Raw genomic sequence first — 27029 nt, 5'->3', positions numbered from 1 at the left:
TCTTAGAAATCTTCAACTAGAGGTCAAGAAAAACCACACGAGTGACAGCCGAGGCGTGGAAGTAAGATAATGAAACAGTTATGTCATTTGTGTTTATTAAATCGGGGAAGTGATCATGCACACATGTAAAAGCAGTGCAACGGTGTCAAACAGTTAACACTGTATACAGGTAGCTACTGATCATCGGAAGATAATTGTAGATATCATTACAGAACAAATTCCTTTCCAATCAAAGTTAATGAAGGATATAGTTATGGATGCAGGAACAAGCGAGACATGGGCAGTGATGTTATTGATCAAAACTGCAATAATACTTTTGCATGCACAGTGTACATCGATATGGTCCTCTCAAAAAATATTGTTAAAATGCTTGTTTATCAAGCATACAAACTGTCAGGGTCAGAGGCACGGTGTTGTTACAGATGCAGAGGCAGACACATCTTCCCTGTGCCTCTCCCATATTGGTGGGGTTCTGCTGTGGAGAACAAATACATCAATGCTGACAAGTTTTCACTGACATCGGCTTAAACTGAGGTGAATTGCTTAATTATACTTCCAAGTAAGTGCTGTGCACAAAATGAGACAGGTGATTCGCAAACACATTATAAATATGTGATCAGATTGAAGGTTTTTGTTTTTCACCTCATTAATATTTGTAGAGAATGGAAGTAAGTTTTGAACAACAGATATTTTTCCTGTTGTAATATCTGCACATTATGTGGAGCAGTTTTCAATGAATGTCAGCCATTGAAATTATTCTGTGTAATTATGTGACCAAAAGATTGCTACATACATGATGAGTGAAACAATTTCTGGAAATGAGTTGCAAATGCCTCATGTTGATGAACTTTGAATGGCAGTAACAAGAATACTAATGACAAAATGCACGACATTCATGTACAAGCAGTGTTACACAGCTAAGAATGAAAATCGCCACCATCAATAGCAATTCAGTCCCAGTGGCAATATACAACATACCAGTAAGACTAAGTTAAAATGGACACAGAATGAATACAGAGACCATTAAAATCTCTCATGGCTTTAATTGCCTTTCTCTCTGTGGTACACAGTTATTTAAAGTGTCCAATGTTACTTATCAGAATGTTAGATCTGGAGCTCGGGATACTTGACACTTCATCACACTGCCCATGTCTCAAAAAGAGCTGCGTGCAGGCTTTCATAATACTATGCTGTACATTTCCGTTGACAAAAGTAATCTTATATGTAGACAGTTGGCTCATTGGTTTCCTCAACATACTCCCATACTTCTCTCAAAGAAAAGTAACTATGCAAATCACTATGTAAATAACTTTTAGATTACCTTTTTGCTCTATCATAGTGAGAGATACACATCAATTTTATGCACAGTTTAAAATTCCACTTGTTTCATTTTACCACACAGTTAAATCAGTGGAATATTCATCACCTTTTTATGTATTTGTAACCCATCCTCAGAATTGAATGATGACTGATTTGTTTTAACTTTGATAAGTAATCTTAAAATGTGAGGCACATGTTATTTGCCTTTATATGCAATTAACAATATCTGCAGATATTCCATTTAAGTAAAGTTACCATCCAAAAGGGATTGTTGGTGTAAACACCCTTCCCGATTTATTGCTTTTCATGTTGCTCACCCTTTTTTGTATCATGTAGAAGTGTCACTTTAAAGACTTGAAACATCGTCTTATTGCTGCACATGTTGGTACCGTGGTAACGATTTTGGACTTGCACTATTTGAACATCTGCAGTGTTCCCACCGTTCGGATAAAATACTTTCAAATCCATGTATGATGCTTGAGAAGAGATCATATTACCTGCAGTTGCTATTGATGCTTGCATGTAAATAGAATTGCAAACAGGAGAATGGCTCTCTCTGCATATATTCGCCCAGTGCCATCCTTATTGTGAACTATACAGAATATTCAGTCTAGTTGCCAAATCTAATAATATGAAAAGCACTAAAAGTATGAACTTAAAATTTGGCATATTGCAAGACTTCAAATCGGAGGGAGTATTTGTATCCAGAATAAAACGTTTTTCGAAAAATTTCAGATGGCAAATTATGAAGGAAAACTTGTCATCAGTGTGGGGCATGTGATCCTGTTTAAGAACATAAAAACTTGCATGCAAATCATTGGAGAAGACACTTGTTATTTGTGGGTAATGATACAGTTTGAATTGGAACTGTGCATATATCTTGAGATTGCACTGACTGGGTTGCCCGTGCCCTTAAGAGGCTAACCAAGTAGACAGTGAGGACAATAAAAATAGATTAGCTGTGTTTCAAGCTGCTACCAATGGCTAGCAGTCTTCAGTTGGCAATGTATTGAAGCAACTTGACACCTGAAAGTTAACTCTTAAACATTTCTATGTAGACGACAATTGGCAGTGGACAGTCCGTATTGGGACATTTCCATGGGCGAAGTTTCATTTGAAAATGTCAGTGTTTAATTTTTTCATCTCCAGTATGTATGACTGTTTAAAGTCTGAGGTTAACTAGAACAGTTAAAGGAGATTTTATCGGCAAAGGAAAGTTATTGTTCTTGGTGTTATCCTAGGTGCAGTTTCTGCAATTTGAATTAAAAAAAAAAAGGTCAGGATTTGAAACACGTTGAGTGCATAGTTTATTGTGCACAAGTTATATTTTACGGATTTTGTCAAGAGACATGTTATTAGGGATGTTAATTGAACACATCAGATCTCAAATTTGCAGGTTTTATTCTAAAGAGGAGAGTGGACAAGACGTGCTGCAACAGATGCTTAGTGACATTTTAATAAAAATATATTTATGTGGAGGATCAGTTGTGCTGTCCGACTCGTACAGTCTTCAGGCTCAATGTCTTACCCACCTGCACTTGTAATTTAAGTCTTCTGACACAGTCTGTCACCAGATCTGTGTGTTTTCCTGTCTCTCCTTGTAATTTTCTTTATTGGTTGCTGAGCTATCCTCAATTCTTGTACAGTTTTTACACTTAAATTTCATGCCTCACTGCCATAGTGCAAAATTGCTAATACACATTGTTCATAAACTTTCCTCTTCAGGTGCATCAAACTAGTTTACCAAAAGCTCTTGTGATCATTTTTACTCCTGTGTTTGTTAGGAGTGCTACATTGTCCATAAAGTTGTCTTCAAATGTCCTAAATAGGTTCAATAATTAATTACTTTTTTTGTTCATTGAGGCTTGTCATAATTGGCATCAAGACCTATTTTTATGCTACATTCATTGTTGAAATTTGTCTCCACTAGAGACGAACATTATGTTGTCATGGGTGAAAAATAGTTGCAGTTCCATTAACACATGCATCGTCTTGTACCTGGTTTAGAAGTGAGAACTTGCTTTAGGGCTGCTGATAGTGGTTGTGGTGATATGGAATGTTTGCCCAGCTTCTCTCAGTTCTGGATTTTTCAGAATGGGGATGCAGCTAATAAAGGATATGGTCGTAATGCATATATTCTTCACTGATAATGATCCTGTACCTTGCGGTGTGGGTAAGTCAGGGTTTTATCACTTTTCTCCAGCTTTAATCAGTTTCATTGGGATGATGATAATCTCGAGGCACTTTTACTGTCTTCATGCATTGAACCTTATGCACTCCATCTACCATTACTTCCAAAATATAACTGTTACCTGTGGAGCTGATGAATTTCTTGAGCTATAGAAACATAATAAAGGATTGTAGGTATGCTTGGACAATTTCTCATGGTTTTATTTACTGTACATCAGCCATCTTAACTGATGCAGTGTCTGCCCAGCATAAGATTTTTCTCATAATACATTTATTTTTTTCCAGTTTATCCAATTAAAAGTTAATTGTTTCTTGTCACAACTTCTGAAGACGTTCCTAGATAATTTAATTCGGGCCAGCATATTCTATATTGTTCCGATAATCATTTGCTTAGAATTTCATCATTTTCTGTTTCTTTAATAGTTGCTCTGTTGTATTTGACATTCACGTCTGTTTCTCTTTCCTTGTATCCACAATATATATTGAATCTTGTGCCACAAAAAATCCTGACTTTTTAAGATACTGGACTTGTTACTTACTTTGATTTTTCTGTCTTCCTGTTCTTAAACCTAAATTTGACTTCCTGTCAAATACTTTCTAACTTTATATCAGTTTTTGCTCTGATTCTCATGAGCTTATGATCACTTGGATTTATAATGTGATATAAAACGGCCACATTCAGAACAATTCTGTAATGTTTGGACATTAGTGTAATACTCTTCCAAGTGGTGAAGTTCGCCACATGAAATTCTTCCTCACACTATTTGTTGGCACTGTGGTATTTCTGAAGAGGTGTGTGTGTGTGTCTTCAATATGTGTATTTATGAGTTGTTTTCTCACCTTGATTAATAATAGAGATGCCCCTGGATGCATAAACAGAAAACTATGGAACACATATGTCCTTCATGTTAAAGGGTTCTGCCTTTGTTCTGGTTTGAAATAGAGGAAAATCATTGATACTAGTGTATTTCAAGAAGCTGTGCTCGAAAATGTGACTTTTCAGAGGGTTATATCTCGGGGTCTGTTGACCAGAGATGAAGGATCAAGTTTTCTGGATAGCCCTTGGCCAAGTGTGTGTGTGTATACATATCGGAAGAACAGGCTTACCCTAGCTATCCGACAGTACTGGGTCAAAATATGAACATACATACTTCCTTCAGCACAAGCAAGTTGAGCAGTCAGTTTGTTCTTTTGCATTAGGTGTGGGCTAGAGTGGATCTTATGCAGCTTATTAGAGCACCATTTCTTCTTTGACAGTTACTGGAAAAAAAACCACACCGTAATTTGTGGGTACCAAAAGTAGCAATTTTGGGAAAGGGCACTTTCTATTCATGACAGGTCATCAAAATTTTTACCGTGTCTTCTTAAGATGATGACCTCGGGGAACATACAAATCTTTTTTGGTGTCATTATCCATTCCTGAGAATCAGAAGTTGTCACTGTAAATGCGTACATAAAATAAGCATGCAATTTCTGGCCTGAGGAGTAAATGTAGTTTCACCTGATGCAGTGGACATGCAGCAAGGGTTGTACTGTCATCACAAGGGTAGCATTTTTTTCACCAATGGAACTTTGTTGCACTCTCTCTGTATAGCATGAATTTGCCTATACAAATATCCCCAAATTAGTACTGCAGTGCCAAAAAATTGATTAAAAAGGGTCTTACCATGCCTGAAAAGAACTTAGGCTGCCACAATTATATTGAAACTGGGAATACTGCAAATTTTGTAAAATATTTTTAGTAACATTTTTACTCTTTTAAGATACAAATCATAAGCTATGGGTTTTCGATGAATTGCAATCAATGAGCAAAGTATCCAGAGAAAATGTTTATACTCACCATTCTCATTTGTTGTTTATAGATGTCAGAATGTATTTATTTATGTTTTCTATCCATCTGTAGACAATATAGACTGTATGGATGTTGTCAACAAATACATATATGTGATACAGACACAAGGGTATATGAAAGTACATTTGCATTTCCTACATATAAACTACAATTATTTGCTTACTGTGTTTCACGATTATACATGGTGTACCACTCTGTTATTGAACATACCAAAGAAAGCCCCTAGTTACAGTACTTAATCAGTCACATTGTTGACGAAATTTTACCTACTTTCGAGGTAATATTTGATAGAATAAAAACACTTTTCTAACAAATAACTTTTTAGGCTATGTCTGAAGGCATGTATTTCGCTTCTGTCTTTTATTTTCTGTGGAAGTTTGTTGAATAGTTTAAGTCCATTGTATAGTACACTATTCTGTGTTTTCGTTTTGTTTTTTCTGCTCAGGTGTATGTGGTGACTTGATCTGGTTTCATGTTCGTGTAGGGAACTGTTTGTTGGGTACTGATTGAAATGTGTGAAAGTTTATTAAAGCAATGCGAGCAAAAGAGAGGAGATAATGGAAGTGAAAAAATAGAGGTTAGCGGAGACCATACATAGGCTTGTGGATCTGGACTATCCCAGATCGACAAACTTTAATACATAGTTATAGGAGACGCCACATTTTGGTCCAAAATTTGAAACTCTTGGGTATGGTGGTTTATGCTTGAAAATTAATAGCATTTGTTTTCTCATCAGTTCACACCTCGATCAAAATTACAATGCAATTGACAGTGGAGCGTAGGTCATCGGGTCATGTTTGTGTGAGTGCACTAAATGACTACGGCAACAACAGCTGGGCATTCCTATTATGGATACTTTCACACACTGCCCTTTGTTGTACAGCACAGTGTTGGGTTTGCTTAACAAGGTGGTAAGTCTTATCTCTTCTGCATAGTTTCGCAACCAGTTTAGAACATTGTTGCATAAAATAAAACTCCCGCAAGTGGAAACAATGCAGCAATCTAAAAAAGGAAAAAAATCTACATTGTTATGTTACTGGCTGCTAGTGTCATCTGCAACTGATTGTGGCAGGTGGCACCTAGGGTGGTAAAGTGATAAGACAATAATAAACAGAACAGAAGACTGATCAAGCTCATTCTTCAGTTGGTTGGTGCTGTGGGAGCTGTCTTATCAACAACTGGCTGTCTATCACCTTGTTATTGTGATCCAGGAATAAAAATAACTTTCCATGACCACAATAATTTGATAATGCCCTCAGGAATTGAAGTTACCCAAGGCTCGTACATTATTTTAAAAACTTTCTGCAGGAAATAAAGCTGAAGTAGAACATTGCACAGTTCCTCCAGAGTATATTGATTCACCTTTATCACTGACAGAGGGATACGAATGTTTTTACGATATCAAGAGACAGATTAAAAGGTAAAAATTCAGATCTTAATGAGAAAAAATCAGTAGTGTATAGATGATGAAATTTTTTTTGTTGGACTTCCCTTAAGAGTATGTAATTTACGCCTCACAGTTGCAGTATGAATGTTGCATACATCATCCTGACTAATACATGAAGTCTGGTGAGACAGTAACTAAGTGCTGCAGTTCTGAGAGCTTTTGCTGTTGTATTGTTGTACATTTAGAGTTAGTTTGTGTTTTTGAGTTCTTCATGTCATTCAGCTAATTTTTTGAAGTCTGTGTCTCTCATTTCTGACACGTTATTCTTTGTGGCAGGTAGCATCTGGCCCAGCCTCAATAGGGCCAACTCCTCAGGTGCTACCAGCTTCACAGCCAGTGACAGTGCCTAATTCAGGAGCCTCTGTACCAAATGGTACCCATTCAGATGATTCGAGCTCTGGAACAGTGCAGCAGACACAGCAAGTTATTGCACCTCAGGAGGAGGTATCAGCCCCAGAAGTCAATGAGGAACATGGAACAGATGAAGAACATGATGTGCAGTTGGGACAACGTGATAGCAATACTGCTGATGAAGATAAGGGACAACTTCAAGAGACTCTGGATGATACTCAGCAGATTAGTGAATCTGGTACGCAAAAACAGTTGTTTTGTTTTGCCTTTGAAGCGTTTATTGGTTGCAAGTAACATATTGACTACATACTGAGGTGTAGTGAAACGGCACTGCATCTGATCTTTTAATGTGAAGCATTGGAGATCAAAAGACCCGAAGTATTTGGGAAAAGAAGTGCTGAAGAAAGAGTGTCTAATAAAACAGTCTTCTACTACTCTCCTACTACTACTCAAGGGTACTGGCTGCCTTTACTAGAATCGTAGGAAGCGAAATCACACAAGAAATTCGGTTTCAAATTGGAAAAGGTCGTGGTTGCAAAGTTTCTAATTTCAATAATGTGTTTCGCCTTTTCGTGACATCAACAGATTGTCTGCAAAACAAGAAAACAATACATTAAGAACAGATAGAGGGAATGACATGGTCTTACTTTGAATGACTACATGAATAAATAAACTAAAATTTACATTAAAACTTATGCAAAAGAAACTGTGTGAAACCCTTCCACCATAGTCATAAAGAATGAGATGTGGACCTAATTAAAAGAAAGACATAATGGCAGTAAGCCACCTTGTGTATGAAAGATGAGAAAATAATAATAATAATAATAATAATAATAATAATAATAAACTCTGGTATATTCAGCACACTAGCAAACACCACCATAGCAGCACAGCATAGAACACGCTTACAAAAGTATGTAAACATGCTATCAGCTGTGCGCGTCACAATAGGTCTTAAAAAGCAATAAAAACAGTCTCAATCATGTTTTCAGTTTTTTTTTTTTTTTTTTTTTTTCCGCAACCAGTTTTGGCCCTTTCCTCGGACTATCTTCAGGCTTACACCACCATTAAGGCTGCTGGTGGCGGCAGACAGAGCACCATCCGTAGAAGTAAAATTGCAGTGCCATCTGTACTTCTATGGATCTTCTCCATCTGCTGCAACCAGCAGCCCTAATGGTGGTGTAAGCCTGAAGACGGTCTGAGGAAAGGGCCAAAACCAGTTGATTTGATTGTAACATTTTATACCGATCACTGTGCTCCAGTCAAGAATGCTTTCTAAAATCCTACAGTAGCTCTGTTTCACAGTCACACAAATGTGACATGAAAAACTAGCCATAATACACTCACGGGAATATAAAACTACATAAAAACAGATAGATTAAAATACATGTTACACAAGAACTCATAAAATTGCATAAGCAGATATATAAAGGTCCGCGTGACCAGGCGAAAGGGAAAGATAAAGTGACGGTAGCGTGATACATAGCGAATCAAGTTTGCCACAAAAGCCTAGTAATTTGCAGTAAATTGGCTAAAATTTAAAGTGCCTCTACAGTGCTTGCATTCAGTAATCAACAAAGCCAGACATCAAGCACCAGAATCAGGAGCTTCAAATCTATGGTGCACCATATTAGTGAGATACAGCTCAGCTCATCTGTGATAAGAAAAGAATTAGGGAACTTGAAACACATCACAGTAAGCATTTCTTACTGTCCTGCAGTAGTAGGTAAAGAGGATAAAGAAGCAAGAACATCAGCAATTGAGCATAAAGTTTTTCGCACCCCATTGCTTTTGAAATCAAGATTTGTAAGAGGAGGAGGAGGAGGAGATTAGTGTTTAACGTTCCGTCGACAACGAGGTCATTAGAGACGGAGCGCAAGCTCGGGTGAGGGAAGGATGGGGAAGGAAATCGGCCGTGCCCTTTCAAAGGAACCATCCCGGCATTTGCCTGAAGCGATTTTGGGAAATCACGGAAAACCTAAATCAGGATGGCCAGAGACGGGATTGAACCGTCGTCCTCCCGAATGCGAATCCAGTGTACTAACCACTGCGCCACCTCGCTCGGTCAAGATTTGTAAGAGTCTTGTTCACGGGGACACTCTCCAGTTATCTGCCTAAGCTTTTTAGAAACAAAGATGTGAATGTTGGCTTAATTACTGGTAAATTCTGTTCATAATGAGTGCCCCCCTCAGCAGTAAGTATGCAGGGTCTGCTGTGTACAAATTGGAATGCAGCAATTGCGAAATAGCATATATAGGCGAGGCTGGCAGGAAGTTTAACCCTCAAGTGAGTGCACCTATGTGTGAAGTGCACTCTCTGCAAATAACATTGTCTTGTACCATTCCGCTGTTGTTTTACAATTGCAAACGCACACCTGTTCCTTCATTATCACTTCAGCTAACACAGTGCTAAGTTGTGGTATCATACATCAAAGTCTGCAGCAGTAATACACAATAAATGAGCTAGGTGAGAAAAAATTACTATCTGTGCTTGAAAATGACACAGTTTGCCAGCTATTGGCAAAATACCACGCTGAGGTAGTTACTAATCTGTCATATGATATAAATGCACTATTTAATGCTTTGTGTTTATATATATTAGAGGGGAAACATTCCACGTGGGGAAAAATATATCTAAAAACAAAGATGATGTAACTTACCAAACGAAAGCGTTGGTATGTTGATAGAGACACAAACACACACACAAAATTCAAGCTTTCGCAACCCACGGTTGCTTCATCAGGAAAGAGGGAAGGAGAGGGAAAGACGAAAGGATGTGGGTTTTAAGGGAGAGGGTAAAGAATCATTCCCATCCCTGGAGCGGAAAGACTTACCTTAGGGGAAAAAGGGATAGGTATACACTTGCTCGCTCGCACGCGCGCGCGCTCACACACACACACACACACACACACACACACACACACACACACACACACACACACACACACACACATATATATAATTCTAATTTCTTTCTCCCCTCCCCATCCTCTGAAGAGAGACCTCAAGGATAATCATTACACCTCGGCCAATGAGCTGAAGGCAGCTGTCCAGTCCTGAATTCGAGAAGAGTTTGAAAAATGTTTCAGTGACTGAATAAAAAAGCTTATTATACATTGGGAGAAATGTGTTAGTCTTAACAGTGACCATGATTTTGAAGCTTCAGAATTTTATTTTAATGTACCTTTTAACTGAACTACCTAACTGTTTTTGTTGGTGTTTTACAAGCATATGTGCAATATTTTTCAGCCTACCCTCGCAAATTCAAGTGAATAGCAACTATAAACAACTGCATCAGAGAAACGGCACAAGCAGACATATGTAAAGGCATAAAGCCTTACCCTCTCCCTTAAAACCCACATCCTTTCGTCTTTCCTTCTCTGTCCCTCTTTCCTGATGAAGCAACCATGGGTTGCGAAAGCTTGAATTCTTGAATTTTGTGTGTGTGTGTGTGTGTTTGTGTTTGTTTGTTTGTGTGTGTATCAACATACCAACGCTTTCGTTTGGTAGGTTAGATCATGGTTTCTTTTTTTCCTCTCTCCATACCTTGCTTTATGAAGTACTTACCTACCCCTCGAATCTCGATCGTCCTGTCCTGTCCTGTCCTGTGCTGTCCCCTTGGAACAGGACATCCAGAAAGGCTTTTAGACCAAAAGAATGATTATAGATTACATATATTTTAACCCAATAATTATATTTTACTTTAAAGACGTAAAGTCCCCTGCTCTGCCTGCCTTTCTTTCTTTCTTCCTTTCTTTCTTTATATCACTACACAGAAGCAACAACACAGAGATGTCTGCTCCACCTGGAGCATTGATGCCTCACATGTCTTCTCATAAAGGATGACATCATTACATGGAACCTCATTGTGCTAACACTGCCAACTGGTGGTAATTTGGCAAACTTTTCAAACTTCTCTTGTAGATGAGGGCAATTGAGTGGTTAAACGAAACAGTTTTTTTTTCTTTTTTTTCTCCAGTGTGAAAAGATTTATTGCATAATATTAGAATGATGTCCAGCAAATTTCTGTACAAAGGAATAAGAACGCTAGAATGAAATGAGTATTTTATCTGCACCATACTTAACATCAGCAAGTCTAATATTTGGACCAGGTACAGGACCAGCACACAATCTCCAGCTCAGAAATTTATAAGTTACTTCCATATCCTTTGCTGTAGTTGATAATTGTGTGCCTTTTAATATTTAATTACTCTTGAAGTACTTTTTACAACACGGTAACTGAGCCACAAAAAACACTAACAAATCATAAAAATCCTGTCTAATCATAGTAATCAACAATGGAAACAGTAATAAAGAACTGCTTACCTGACTTTGCACGAATTGCGCAGCATCAGCACTGCTGCACCCCTGGAGACTGTTAAGTCCTTGATGTGTCTTATCGCAGACATTATTTATCCTATTTTCATGTCTTCCTCTCATTCAAATGGCTTGTGATTTATTCCTCTTAAATGTTCTGCAGAAGTTGTGTGACTTGTCCCATACTTCCAGCTCTGATTTATTCTTTGTATCAGGTTTCAAATGTGCTGGTGTGTCTTACATATCTTTCATAATGTATGTTTCATTCTATTTTGGTATATTTTTGCCTTCTGGTAGGTGGCTTTCCTTTTTTTGTTTTAGGATGTACTTTTGGACTGAATTTTGTTTCTGAATGCCATCTTTGTCTTGCCTTAGGAAGATGTTTGTTATTTCATGTCGAAGCCTATGGTTGTATACCATTGTCTATCACCTTGACTCTCATTTTCTTTTTATGCATTCTTTATATCATCATTTTGTGTGCTCATTTTTTTACTTTTGTATTGTACCTATTGTTTGTTGCTCTAAATATGGCGATTTCTAGTTATTTTGGGTGATTTAAGGTCTGTATACAATTGTGTGCGTTTACGATAAATTTCAGCTATGCTGTTTTTGTTTTTAGTTGTTATATCTAAGAAGTTTATCTGGTTGTAATGTTTTTCCATGATGCATATTAACAGTTTGTGTATTGTTTGTTTTTGTGCAACTGGTCAGCTTCTGATGTTGGTTCACAGATTAAATAGAGGGCATCATCACTGTACTTGACATAGTGTAGTATAGTGCATCTGTTTGTGGAAGTTCTTACAAGGTAATGGTCTAATCTGTCACGTTGAAACCTGCCCTGAAATTTTTTTTATACAGGAAGAAAATGCCAAAGAAAAACACTAAGAATAGAAAGTTGAAAATTGCCCGAGTCGTAGCTCGCCAGGCAGCTTGCAAAATATACACTTATTGGAATTGCAGCAGACAGTGCGTGTGCAACATGGCTGGCACATAGTGTTGATTGTCGAAACAGTGGTAGGCAGATAACGCGACACACTGGATCCTAATTTGTAAAGTGAATTTAAATTTTCATTGATAGTTTCTCTGATGCAGTTGTTTATAGTTGCTATTCACTTGAATTTGCGAGGGTAGGCTGAAAAATATTGCACATATGCTTGTAAAACACCAACAAAAACAGTTAGGTAGTTCAGTTAAAAGGTACATTAAAATAAAATTCTGAAGCTTCAAAATCATGGTCACTGTTAAGACTAACACATTTCTCCCAATGTATAATAAGCTTTTTTATTCAGTCACTGAAACATTTTTCAAACTCTTCTCGAATTCAGGACTGGACAGCTGCCTTCAGCTCATTGGCCGAGGTGTAATGATTATCCTTGAGGTCTCTCTTCAGAGGATGGGGAGGGGAGAAAGAAATTAGAATTGCAAGGCACCAGTTACATGTGACGTGTGTAGACAAGCATTGTCATTTTGTAAGAATACTGATGTTCTGTTGTCTCTAACATGTCAAACTCAGCTTTGGAGGTGTTTTTTTGAGTCTGAATGTGCTGGGAAGAATTTGCCATTGCCACTCATACCACATAATTGGTCACTTAAACTCAGAGAGCATCCCAAAACACAGTGAAAAGAATCTTTTTTTTTTGTTGTGTCCTAAACTCAAGCCCCTGAGAAGGTGACAGATGTTGGAATACAGCACTTTTTGTCGTTTCTCTTCTGGGTCTCAACAATGGGCCCATGACTTGTCTGCCATCACAATATTCAAAAGGGAGTTGTCTCCTTTATCACAGTAGTGAGTCTGCAGCTTGTGGTCTAGTGGCTGGCATTGCTGCCTCTGGACCACGGGGTCCTGGGTTCGATTCCCAGCTGGGTTGGAGATTATCTCTGCCCGGGGAGTGGGTGTTCATGTTGTCCTCTTCATTTCATCATCATTCATGAACTTGGTGAGATTGGACTGTTTAAAGATTGGGACCTTGTACAGGTGCTGATGACTGTGTAGTTGAGCATCCCACAAACCAAACGTCATCGTCATCACAGTAACATTGCAAAAGTTGCTCACAGCATTCCAAATAATGCTGTCGCTCTTGTTTGAGAGACAATGTGGTACCCATTGTGCACAGATTTCACAGTATCCTAATTGTTCAACAGTGAAGTAGACACATTCATTGGATATTCCAATATGGCTTACGATACACTTTTGGGTGATTAGCTGGTGATTTTGAATCAAATTGTTGATGAGTTTGCGATGTTTATCGTCTGTGGCAGTGATTGGATGTCTGCTACATGTTCCATCAACAATTATGTCTTTTTCAGGCCCTCAACCATGAAATTTTGCTACCCATTGATTAACAGTAGATCTATCAGCAGCACTGTCACCATTAACAGGCTTGAAATGATAACAGCACAATCTCAAGTTGTGTTGACGTAGCACTAGAATACGTCTCTATAATTCCACTGCTCAAAACGCACTGCTGAACCCAACTCATTCAAACGGCGCATACGTACAGAGGAGAAAATTACCTTCTCTGTGCCACGTGGCACATATTTAAGGCCATTTAGGTCTTGTTCTAAGAGCATGTGTGCATTACTTTTCAGCATACCTTAGGAATTAGCAGTTGACCATCTCTGTATTGCTAAATGTTTAACAATGGAGATAAAACTGAACTAATTTTCTTTGTTTTTTCTTCGTATGTGTATACTGATGGCATATGTTCTTATACAAGTTCTCTGATGGCATATGTTCTTATGCAAGTTCTAGAGTTCCACAGCAATGTGGAGTCCAATTAATGTTTCCAACCCTGCAAAGATGGCATATGAACATGAAATGCCGTATATTAGTTAATTTATTGCACATTCATTTGAATGATGTCGACTTTTTGTTAGAAGTTTGGGAAACGTTAGAAGAAACAGGAAATAACTTTTACAGTTCTGTGAATTGTGGTTCAAACTGAGTGTTCTGTTTATTTGAAGTCCAGAATAAAAACACAGTACCTTCCTAGCCCAAAGGAAACATGTACAACAGTAGCTTTCAGTGACAAGGAAAAGGGTGTGAATGTTTTGGTGTAGCGAAGGATGGAGAAACACTTGAAATTAAACAGTGTGCAGAGCCACTTTCGTTTCATAAAATCTGAACACGAATTGTGTACAAGTAGTATAACTGGAAGAAAGGTTTACATGAAGGATGAAGTTAGTGTCAAAATGAAATTGCTTTTGAGTCAGTTCGTAATTACTGAGGGAGAGCAAAGAGACTGTGCTTTCTGAAGTGCAAATGAAATGAGTGTTAATCATGGTTTACTGAAAGTAAACATGCAGAGATGTCATTTACAGGTAATACTACAGAGAAATTCATACTGATAAGAAGACAAAGCTTCTTGTTTTATCCCCTGAAATGCTGTGCATAAAGCCTGTCAGCCTGGTTTCATGCAAGAACTGAGTGAAAACCAGATTTCGTATCATTTCAATTGAAAATAAGTGTGTTTCTTGTATAGTCAGTGAGTGTTAACATTGTATGCAACGTACTGGTGATGAGTATCAGTGGATTACTTTTGCAGCTTTAATTCTGTCTTCAGGAACCTCAAGTTAAAAAAAAGAAAACAAAAAAAAACTGTCTACTTGCTAAATCCTGTAATCGCATAGCAAAATCTGGAGAAATGAGGAAGAATAATTTCCCATATTACATACAAAATGTCATTTTACCAGATGCAGAAAATAATTCACTGCTTTTGTTGGTCTGGACATAGTAACACCTCAGTATTTACTACAGTGACAGAAACACTTAATATAATGTGTAATTCAGATTCCACCCTGTACTAAAAGTGTAAAAAAATTTTTTGACAGTGTAAACATTTTTCAGAAAAATGTCAGACATAATAATATCTGGTTGCACTTTCATTTCACGTTTTCAGCAAAACAGTAGTGATAAAGTTCAGCCATTTGTGCATTGTCAGTTTGCATCACCACATTTTACAAGTCTGATGAAGTACGCCTGGTACGCGGCACAATATGCAGAAAAGTGGCTGTGACCATTTCTCACTCTGTTCCAGTTCTCTCTGAATTAAACTAGTAATTGCAAGAAATGTGAACACATTAGTTTCTCTTTTACTAAGTTGCTTGTTTTTGTGCATTAGTCACTTCTGCCTTTTTGTGATTCCCACAGGGAATAAACATGAAACCATTTCATTGTTGGTAAAAGATATACATTGTTCGAAAATTATAACTGTGCTACAGGAATTGTTGTAAAATAATTCATGTCAACAATTTCATGTCAATGAAAGTTCCTATTGGTGTACTTGGTGGACCATAATGTAACATCATAGATAGCTGTTATTTTCTTTCTTCTGCTAGGCACTTGGAAAAAAATTTGTCTGCAGTAGTTCAACTGCTGATAAGAACTGCAAGTTATTCAAAAGAAACTTAAATGATTTGAGACATTGTGGTTAAGTGCGTAATTTCGAATGTATGCACTTTGGACTTAATGCTATGTTCTATTGTGCCTGTGTTTCCGTATTTGCCACTGTGTGTTAGGCAGAAAGGGCTGTACAAACCACTGTTAAGCAGTTCTTCGTGCAGTTAAAAAGAGTAAATTTATAACTATTGTAAACAGGGTGTATACGACCCGGGAGATCCGGGAAAAACCCAGTAATTTTTTCATCCTGGAGAAAACTGGGAAAAACCCGGGAATTTTTTAGAATTCCGGGAATTTTTCAGAATTCCGGGAATTTTTCATTGTTTTAGTTTTCAGTTAAATTTTTGTGATTTTGACTAGTAAGAACCAATACTCTAACAAGGATATTATTGTATCCCACTTCTGCAGAATAATACTGCAGCAACAAAACATGAACGAGAGGAAAAAACAAAAATAAAACTTAAACCACAAAGGAAATACGCCATATACAACAATAAAACACAGTGCTCATACAAGCGTCTGCCAACAGCAAAGTGTGTCAAAAGCTTTAGGAAGTCTATGCAATGCTTCCTAACAACAAATTGCCTCTTTTGAGTGTGACACGACAGCTGTTTACATTAGATTCGTTTGAGCAGTTCTGGTTGGGCTCTTGTAAATGTGCAGTTGAGTGGCGTATGAGTAGTACCTTCTCCCGCTTCTGGCTACAGATGTGTGGCTGGGCGCCACTATCTAATATTGCCCCAGTTGGGAAATATCGGAGATCCGGGGCTGATCCACTGAGCAGTCTGAGTTGTTGTTGGGGAGGTGGGTAGTCTCCACTTGACCTGTGTTTACATTTAGTTATTTTTGCTGTTTCCTCCTCATGTATTGCTCTCACATTAAATGAAAACAAAATGGATTTCTGTGGCCAGGAGCTATCAAATGATTTAAAATATGTTCGCATAATTACGAAGGCTAAAATATGTTATTAGTTTCAGGTTTTATTTCCCCCTTTCTGACAGTTGAGCATTAATCGCCTTGCAGGAAAATTTAGTTATTTTTGTCGGTTAGCTAAAGAGATTTGGCTTTTATCAATCTTTTGTGGTGAGGCAGTCAATCTATTTGAAACGGTTTAATTTCACATTTTTGGCTAGTTTCAACTGTTTGCTGCATTTGAAGTGCACATATTCCATCTTCTAGCTCAGATGGCATTATGCCATAATAATGCAGGGGGTGGCGGTGCAGTGTGTACTAATTTTCCCTTTCTTCTGTCATCCAGTATGTAGTCCATATTTTTATTTTTTTTTTTTTTTTTTACTATAGAAATTTTTGTTGGGTGTTCTCAAGTTTATTATATTTTTATTGTGTAAATAATTGTTTTGCTGTTCGTCAGTGTATTGTTTGTCCATAGGAACTATGGTATTTCCTTTCTCTTGTAGAAATAATGTTCTCAATATGTAGTTCCTTTGTTTTTGTAATGTTATGGATGCTGAGTACCTCTCTCTCTCTCTCTCTCTCTCTCTCTCTCTCTCTCTCTCTCTCTCTCTCTCTAACACACACACACACACACACACACACTCTTCTAGTCTTTTGTTGCCTTGCTTAATGTATTTCATTATTATTTTACAGCATCCAGCGAACCAAAAACATATGCAACACTAGTTAAAACTGGTGGAATTGGTGTTGGTACTGCATCATTCTCATCAATAGCAACAGCTACAGGTGCTGCAGTAAAACCGACATCATCACCTGTAAGTCAAGTAACATTTTTAATATTCATAAGAATAATAGTAAATGAAAGATATAAACTGTATATGGGTTGCAGCTGCCCTCTATTTTAATGCGGAATGTATCATGCTTAATTGTGAATTTAAGATGCTTGTATCTAACACTAGTAGTAATTTACATTTGTCCGGTTCAAGTTACAACCATACAATTTATTCTCTTTTGGTCCATTATGGCCAGTGGACATCAGCTGGTATGTATTTCTAGATTCAAAAAACTTTACCAACAGCCGTATATTTTGGGTTATTTTACTTTATATATCATGCTACCGGTTTCGGCAATTCGGTATTGCCATATTCAGGCCCCTGCATAATAAATTACGTGTGATATAGCATTTACATATAATCGTTCATTCTCTTTTCATAGAGATCAGTTTATCTATGTTTAACACTTGTTAACATTGCTATTTCAACTTCCGGCAAATGTTATAAGATGACAGTTGAAGAGCTATTGTTAGGTTTTATTTATCTTCCATTTTGTTTTCGATATCAACAGTAGTGTTACCGTATTTTGATGTTTATATATTTTCCTGGATCAACTTTAGTAGTAGTGGATCATTTTTGTGTTTTATTGTATACAATGGACCAATACATTTGGGTTCAGTTCGAACTACCGTATTCCTACATTGAAATAGTCTTAACTTGAGGTATAATAGGTCTTTGTTAAGCATTTTACATCCATTGGTTAGCATATGACGTTCCTTTTTGTACAGATTGTCTCTATTAATAGTACTCATATCAGTAGTCCAATGGGACTCTCTTACAGAAGTCATACGGGGGATTGATTTGACTGATAATAGGGCGCAGTGAGGTCGTCATTTTAGTTGTGAATACCTAGATAGTGGTCACTGTTTATGCTGCCATCATTTCTTTGACAAAACCTGTTTGCCGATACTAGGTTTTCAGGGAGGTTCACCGTGATATAGTCGGATCACTGAGTGAGACATGTAGTTTGGCAGCAACTCTTTGCATTCCAGTGGGATGATCTCTCTCATAACTGTAGTACCGTTTCGGCTAGAATAACCACTACTGATTTTGGCACGTAGGGGCTAGTCGTACATAATTGTTGGAACTTATTGTAGTAAACTAATACTGTTATTTTTGGGGACTTTCCTTTGGATGATAGGTGAAACTTTTGCTTAGCAATATTTATATACCTCTACATTATTTGAGCCCTTGCATGTTGCACCATTATGTTTCCTACAGTATACAGTTCTTTTCCTATATATTTTGTTGTCAAAGATTCTTAGCATGAATGTAATTTTTCAACCTTACTATTACGCACTGATTGTTTACCTGAAGCTTACTGTTTAACTTTCAAATGAACTTGTAGATCTTGTCTTCTGCAATTCTTTAGATCCACTTTATAGCAGTGTACTCCCTTGGTTGAAAGCATTTAGTAGTGATCATGTTTTTAGGTTATCGGTATCTTTTACGCTACTTTTATATTTAGGACATTGAAATATTTAATGTTTCCTTATAATGCCAACAGCCTTTTAGACCCAAACTGACACAGTCACCAATTCACTTGTGGGAATTTGGTATGTCTTGACCACACCTGATGAGTATGATAAGGATCCAGTTAGTTTATTAGCGTGTTAGTGTGGTCCTTGCTTCTCCATGCAGTTTAGAGAGTATGCAGTTATGTTTTTACTACAGATGGGTTTTGGTATTCATGCAGATCGAAAAGATACTCATTTTATGGTATTCGTTTCGACACTGTAGTGGTCTTGCATACCCATTTACCTTCCCCGTACTCGTGTACCTTATCGCTACACAACTATTTAGGTCTTAGTATTTAGATGGCTTGGCATCTATAGATAGGTCATGCTAAGATTGCTTTATACTCCCAATGACATTGTATGAAGTAGTCGGCTGTGAACTTCAAGGATTTGCCTTGCTTAAGTAGGATTTGACTTTCTTGTTAGTTTGTTTGGTTCACTGTGGTAATGCCACCCTCTTCAGTGATGTAAATGAAACCAATCATATCTTTTATTCCGATTTACTTTATAACCTAGGCCACAAGTTAGTTGTGAATATTCTTAGTGTTTGCTATGCATGATATTTTCTCTTAAAATATAGACTGCCATTGGGTTTTGTGTCAAGTTATTTTTGATACTGTGACAACTACTTGTCTTACCATCTGTGATTTTGCCTAGGCTGTAAATATGCTATTATAATTCATACCTTATTATGTGACATAGTCTATTGTGCTATATATACAGAGAGGTTTGGTTTAATGCTGTTAACAAATGCATACATACATTTTAGTCTATTGTGCTGGATGGACACACAGATTTGATATAATGCTAATACTTCCATTATTTTCAAGTTTAAGAGGTATTATGATTACCTGTCACTTGTAAGCTTAACTTGAACACCCTTATATCACTACATGTATACTCCTTTATTATGCAGGGGCCTGAAGATGGTAATTTTGGATTGCCGTAACATAGCATTTGATATATGAAATGAAATAACCCGAAGTGTACGGCTGTTGGTAAAGTTTTTTGAATTGAGAAATACAATTTATTTGTTACGTTTGTCCCACTTTTACCAATTTTTGCGTCTTTAAATTGTCGTGCTATGGACTTTCTAAGAGGTTCTTGTCAAAAGAAACAGTTGGATATACATGTTGATTCATGCAGATACACAAATATTTTAATTTGTTATTCTACAAGTAAAACTAAAGAAAAAAGTTCATCTAAACATAGGTCCTCAAATGTTTAGTTACGGAGTTATGGGTAATAAAAGATTTTGCCTGAAATTAGCAACTTCACTAATATGAAGCCATTGTAAAACTATGAGGTTAAAGTGAAGCATGATTTCCATTTATTTTGTTGTTATTGATCTGGTGAATCTAATAAAACATGTCCCAGACGTGTATCTGCAGCTGTTTTCCAGAACATCCAGAGAAGCAAAGATTATTATACAAGTAAATGCTTATGTCTTTGGTGGCAACTGTTAGTGAGCTGTTTCAGTCGTTTCCTAATCTTGAAACAAGTTAGATGTCTGTATTGTTCAGTGAAGGAACATAACAACTGTGTATTTAAGTGAAACCACATAGTAACTGTTGTAGTTTGTAGGTTTACGAAATAGGGATGTGTTTCAAATTGACAGAAGAATATGCCGATATGGTGGGTAATGCTACAGCTGCAGTTAACAAATATCGCGTATGTTATTAGGCACTGAGGATTCCGAATGCACGAACCATTAGTGGAGTATTTCGAATGTTACAGGAGACAAGTTCTCTGTCTAGCATTCATAATCAGTACAATTGCTCTGTTGATGATGCTGATGATGATGACGATGATAATATGGATGTTGTTCAACATAGCGCGGGTAGCAGTACACAACGTATCTCTCAACGATTAGGCATTTCACAATTTAAGGTATGACGTACACTGAAGTACAATAATCTGTATCCTTACCATAAACAAAAAGTGCATCACTTATGTCTAGGAGATCCTGCCCTTTGCTTGGAGTTGTGCAACTCACTAAATACTAATTGGCAGTTACACAAATACATTTTATTTACTGAGAGGAACAGTTTATTCGAGATGGTACAAACAATATATATAATGAGCACTTACGGTCTGAAGCAAACCCACATGCAACACTGCAACGCAATTTCCAGCAGTGATTAAGCGTAAATGTGTGGTGTGGTGTAATCAACACACACTTTATTGGACCATTCATTTTCCCAGGACGTCTAACTGGCAAGACGTACTTGCAATGCCTTCAAGAAGAAATGCCCCACTTGTTCAAAGATGTTCGACTTGCTACGCGATTGCAAATGTGTTTTCAAAATGACAGCCTGCCTCCACATTTCACCAATGCCATTACTACACATTTAAATGAACATTTTCCCCAGAAATGGATTGATTGTGGTGCTACATGTCTGTGGCCACCCAGATCGCCCAATTTAACACCAATGGATTTTTGTGTATGGGGATGGATAAAAGACTTAGTTTATGAGGACAGAGTCAATACACATGAGGCATTGCTTGCTTGCATTATGAATGCAATAGACGAAATTAAGAACAATCCGGGTGCAACTGAAGTGAGCAACAAAAGCTGTTCATACATGCATTGAATGCATTGAACTCAGTGGAGACATTTTTGATCATTTATTGTGAAGGTATTGTGAAATTGTATGTACAATGTACAACTTCCTTAAAACTAAGCTTTGTTTCTTTTCCGGTGTAACATGAATTCACGTGTGCTATGATATTAATAAAAGCAGATTATCCAACATATTCATACAGTTTCAGTTAACGTTATTACCGTCATTTCACCAAAATTAAATTCTTTACAACTTTTGTCGAATACGTTGTGCAATTGTCTGGAATTTAAAAAGCAAATTGGGCCAAGTAGTTAATAAAAAAAATTTACGAAATTGCTTCTTTACTTATCTGGATGTTCTGGAATACTCCTGTAGATACACGTCTGGGACATTCTGTTCACCAGATCGATAAAACAAAATAAATGGAAATTGTGCTTTACTTTAACCTCGTACAGTTTTGTGATGGCTTCATATTAGCAAAGTTGTTAAAATCGGCCAAAATCTCTTATTAACTGTAACTGTGTAGCTGAACATTAGTGTACCTATGTTTATATGAACTTTTTTTCTTTAGTTTAACTTGCAACATATTAAAAAATTTGCATATCTCCGTGAACCACCCTGTATAAAAATGGTTTTCGACACTTGACTGCTTGTCAAGAGAATTTTGAAATTTTGCTGAAAATGGAAGGGGTAGAATTATAGTCACAAAAATAGCAATTATAATGAAAATTTGTTGATGTGACTGTGGGTTTCACATTGAGTGATATTTGTACGCAAATACATAAGAAAACCTACATTATGGACAGGTAGACAATTTAAGAAAATTCTTTCTAGAACGAGCAGAAACTAGCAAAATACACAAAGCAATCACTCATATAAATACATTGTCTACACCACTGCAATTTTATAACCACTTCTACAACCCTTTAGATCACATAACATCAACAGATACGAAGAAAGTAAATTGGAAAAAGAAAACACTACATGGCAAGCACCCGTATCATCTAACACAGCCACACATCGATCAAGACGCATCCAACACATGGCTAAGAAAAGGCAATATATACAGTGAGACGGAAGGATTCATGATTGCAATACAGGATCAAACAATAAACACCAGATATTACAGTAAGCATATTATTAAAGATCCCAACACCACAACAGATAAATGCAGACTTTGCAAACAACAAATAGAAACAGTAGATCACATCACAAGCGAGTGTACAATACTAGCAAATACAGAATACCCCAGAAGACATGACAGTGTAGCAAAAATAATACATCAGCAGCTTGCCATTCAACATAAACTAATAAAACAATATGTTCCCACATACAAGTATGCACCAAAAAATGTACTGGAGAATGAGGAATACAAATTATACTCGAACAGAACCATTATAATAGATAAAACACCACCACATAACAAACCTGACATCATACTCACCAATAAAAAGAAGAAATTAACACAACTAATCGAAATATCCATACCCAATACAACAAATATATAAAAGAAAACAGGAGAAAAAATTGAAAAATACATCCAACTGGCTGAGGAAGTCAAGGACATGTGGCATCAGGATAAAGTTGACATCATACCAATTATATCCAAACTTATATATACAACTACAGAAATCCGTAATTATTGATACATGTTCAATTACCCGAAAGTTCCTAAATGCAATATAACATATACCGTACAGTTAAAAGGAAGTCACGCTTGATCAAGGTCCGTGTCACTTTCCATTTTTGACCAGACATAATGTCTGAGAAAAGAAAGAAAGAATAATAATACTATACTTTCTACATATTCCTAATCTGACTTTTCACCTACTGTGACAAAAACTCGGTTATTTATTTGTTCCATTAAGTGAAGAGGGCAGTGTTCCACACTTGGTAAATGGAGGGAGACTGAGTGAGTGGCAGAGGCTGTGAAGGTCTTCCACAATTTAATCAGTCAGTCAGTTTGGAAATGTTCATTTCCACTTCCATCGAAAGTAAAAGTACTTTTTTTGTGAGCATGTGAGAAAGGAATGTTTGTAAATATTAGTTCAGCTCATTACTCCATATTCAAGCCTGGCTTTCATTTTCTATCCAATATTTTAATAATTTTGTGTATTTAAACAGAAAAAATAAGAGGGGTGTTCAATAAGGAATGCAACACATTTTTTTTCTGAAAGCAGGTTGGTTTTTTTCTGTATTCTGATACACTATATTATTCCCCACTCTTTAGGCTACAAAACCCTATTTTTCAATATAATATCCATTCAGTGTGACAACTTTATGCCTTCTTACTGGGAGAACCTGTATGCCCACATGGTACCACTCCGCTGATAGATGTTGGAGCCATTGTCTTTGTGCTTCAGTACCCTCCCCGTTACCCTCTTGCTGTTGCCCATGGAGTGTATACTTCATTGGAACAACAAATGGTCTTTCGTTGCTCCTGGTAGTCTTCTGCTATATGGTGAGAAGTCCAGTGGGCACACACTTTTCAGAACCCCAACTGGTGGATGAGTTTGTCAGCAGTAACAACAGAGAAGTCCAGTTGCGCAGTGAGACATCTGATGTGATCCATTAACCACCTCAAGTGTGTCCACATGTTCCAACGTTGCAGGAGTGGCAGCTGGCATGTGGGAGATCGCACAGGTTAGCACATTCTTGTTGCTATGATAACAGACTCCTTGCCCAAGGACTCAAGGTGCTACTGTTCACTGCCATGTCTCTGTAGACATTCTACACACGCCAGTGAGTATCTGTGATGCTGTGGTTTTCCTCCAAGGGAAACTCAACGACAGCTCCCTGCTTGGAACAAACTTTCATTACAGATGTCTTTTTGAAGGGTACACGTAGCATTGGCATCTATCGAAACTTCATGAAACTGTAGGTGCTGAAATGGGAATATTCCATGATGTCTGACAGTGAATTCTGCATTTTTTCAACTGGAACTGGACGAGAAAAAATGTGTAGCGTTACTTATTGAATTCCTCTTGTATATCCGTCAGTCAGAAGTGCGTTGCGACCTCTGTAATTGATAAGAATTGGGCAAAGATTATAAAATATTTATACATGGAGCAGTCATAATTGCGAAATATATTAATATCAACTTCAATAATAAAGCAGGTAATCCAAACCACAAACTACTTTCTCTAGTTTTTACAGCAGCAGTAAGACCTTGTTAACCTTCTACATGGCCTAATAAACTATAAGCATCGGCTTCTAATCATCCTTTGTGTTGCTGGTTGCATAGATTCTTTATTCTTCATTACCTGCTTGCATTGTAACCCATGAAATTACCCATTTCATTTCTTCCTTAACACCACATAAGGGCTATAATACACAGAGCTGTATTGTATTCATTTATAATAATAAATGCATGACAGAGATGCAATATATTCATTTTCTATAATACTGTGTGTCATGCAGTTTTCAAAACCTAATGCTGCTGTTGATGACCACTTGAAGAAAGTGTTTTATTATACGTTAGTTGCAAATCACTTTTTTAAATTTGGAATTCAGTCTTCTAACTTTGATAAAATTTTGTGTGTGCTTGTGCGTGCGTGTGTGTGAGTGAGTGAGTGAGTGAGAGAGAGAGAGAGAGAGAGAGAGAGACATACAGGGAATTGATTAGTGATACGATAGTACCTTGTGCTTGAGAGGCAATAACTGCATTTTCTTACATCACTTAAATAATTGTTTCATTAATTGTATTATTTCAGTAACTTTTAATTATCTTTGATCTTCCAAAATAAGTTACTGAACTAGCTTGCAGAACTGTTGACCTTCCCAAATAGCTTAATGCTAGCTTGTGCAATGAAGATGTGCCAGACTCAGATTGAATCCAAGCAATGGGTTAACAACCATTTGTTTGGTGCGAGGTGCATTCAAGTTCTAAGGCCTCAGATTTTTTTTCTCTGGACTGGAAAGAGAGAGAAACATGTGCATTGTTTTAAAACGAGGCCGCGTTCATCGTCAATACGTCCCAGAGATGGCAGCACCGTACGGCAGATGGAATTTTACCACCAGCGGCGAGAATGAGAACTGTTTCAAATACTTAAAATGGCGACATTTTCCTTATTTGAACAGCTGCAATCATTCGTTTTCTGAATTTGCGTGGTGTGAAACCAATTGAAATTAATCAACAGTTGAATGAGACATGTGGTGATGGAGTTATGGATGTGTCGAAAATCTGTTCGTGGGTGTGGCAGTTTCATGAAGGCAGAACATCGTGTGACAACAAACCGAAACAACCTCAGGCTCGCACAAGCCGGTCTGATGACACGATCGAGAAAGTGGAGAGAATTGTTTTGGGGGATCGCCGAATGACTGTTGAACAGATCGCCTCCAGAGTTGGCATTTCTGTGGGTTCTGTGCACACAATCCTGCATGACGACCTGAAAATGCGAAAAGTGTCATCCAGCTGGGTGCCATGAATGCTGACGGACGACCACATGGCTGCCCATGTGGCATGTTGCCAACCAATGTTGACGCGCAACGACAGCATGAATGGGACTTTCTTTTCGTCGGTTGTGACAATGGATGAGACGTGGATGCCATTTTTCAATCCAGAAACAAAGTGCCAGTCAGCTCAATGGAAGCACACAGATTCACCGCCACCAAAAAAATTTCGGGTAACCGCCAGTGCTGAAAAAATGATGGTGTCCATGTTCTGGGACAGCGAGGGCGTAATCCTTACCCATTGCGTTCCAAAGGGCACTACGGTAACAGGTGCATCCTACGAGAATGTTTTGAAGAACAAATTCCTTCCTGCACTGCAACAAAAACGTCTGGGAAGGGCTGCGCGTGTGCTTTTTTACCAAGACAACGCACCCGCACATCGAGCTAACGTTACGCAACAGTTTCTTCGTGATAACAACTTTGAAGTGATTCCTCATGCTCCCTACTCACCTGACCTGGCTCCTAGTGACTTTTGGCTTTTTCCAACAATGAAAGACACTCTCCGTGGCCACACATTCACCAGCTGTGCTGCTATTGCATCAGCGATTTTCCAGTGGTCAAAACAGACTCCTAAAGAATCCTTCGCCACTGCCATGGAATCATGGCGTCAGCGTTGTGAAAAATGTGTACGTCTGCAGGGCGATTACGTCGAGAAGTAACGCCAGTTTCATCGATTTCGGGTGAGTAGTTAATTAGAAAAAAAATCGGAGGCCTTAGAACTTGAATGCACCTCGTACATTGGCCAGCCGGAATGTAGTTTCTAGGTGGTTTTCCATACTCATTAAGACAACTGCTGGTGTGTTCCTTAATCTCCACTGTAGAAAACACACTATACAAACAGTTAAAATGCTGTAAAAACATGAACACATTTCA

The 27029-nt window shown here is 37.6% G+C and overlaps 1 protein-coding gene across 3 annotated transcripts in view; it reads left to right on the top strand.

Moving 5' to 3' along the window:
* The window catches only part of LOC124605589 (ras GTPase-activating protein-binding protein 1), a 146378-nt gene that overhangs the window by 75732 nt on the left and 43617 nt on the right, over positions 1-27029 (top strand). For all 3 annotated transcript variants that reach the window (XM_047137387.1, XM_047137396.1, XM_047137380.1), the window contains exons 7-8: positions 7086-7398; positions 17484-17605. In XM_047137387.1, coding sequence (XP_046993343.1) covers positions 7086-7398; positions 17484-17605 — 435 coding nt within the window. The remainder of the gene's footprint in view (positions 1-7085; positions 7399-17483; positions 17606-27029) is intronic.

The sequence above is a fragment of the Schistocerca americana genome, chromosome 1 (assembly GCF_021461395.2).
Source record: "Schistocerca americana isolate TAMUIC-IGC-003095 chromosome 1, iqSchAmer2.1, whole genome shotgun sequence".
Lineage (NCBI taxonomy): Eukaryota > Metazoa > Arthropoda > Insecta > Orthoptera > Acrididae > Schistocerca > Schistocerca americana.
Note: the sequence above shows the minus strand (reverse complement) of the source record. Positions and strands in the feature narration are given on the sequence as shown.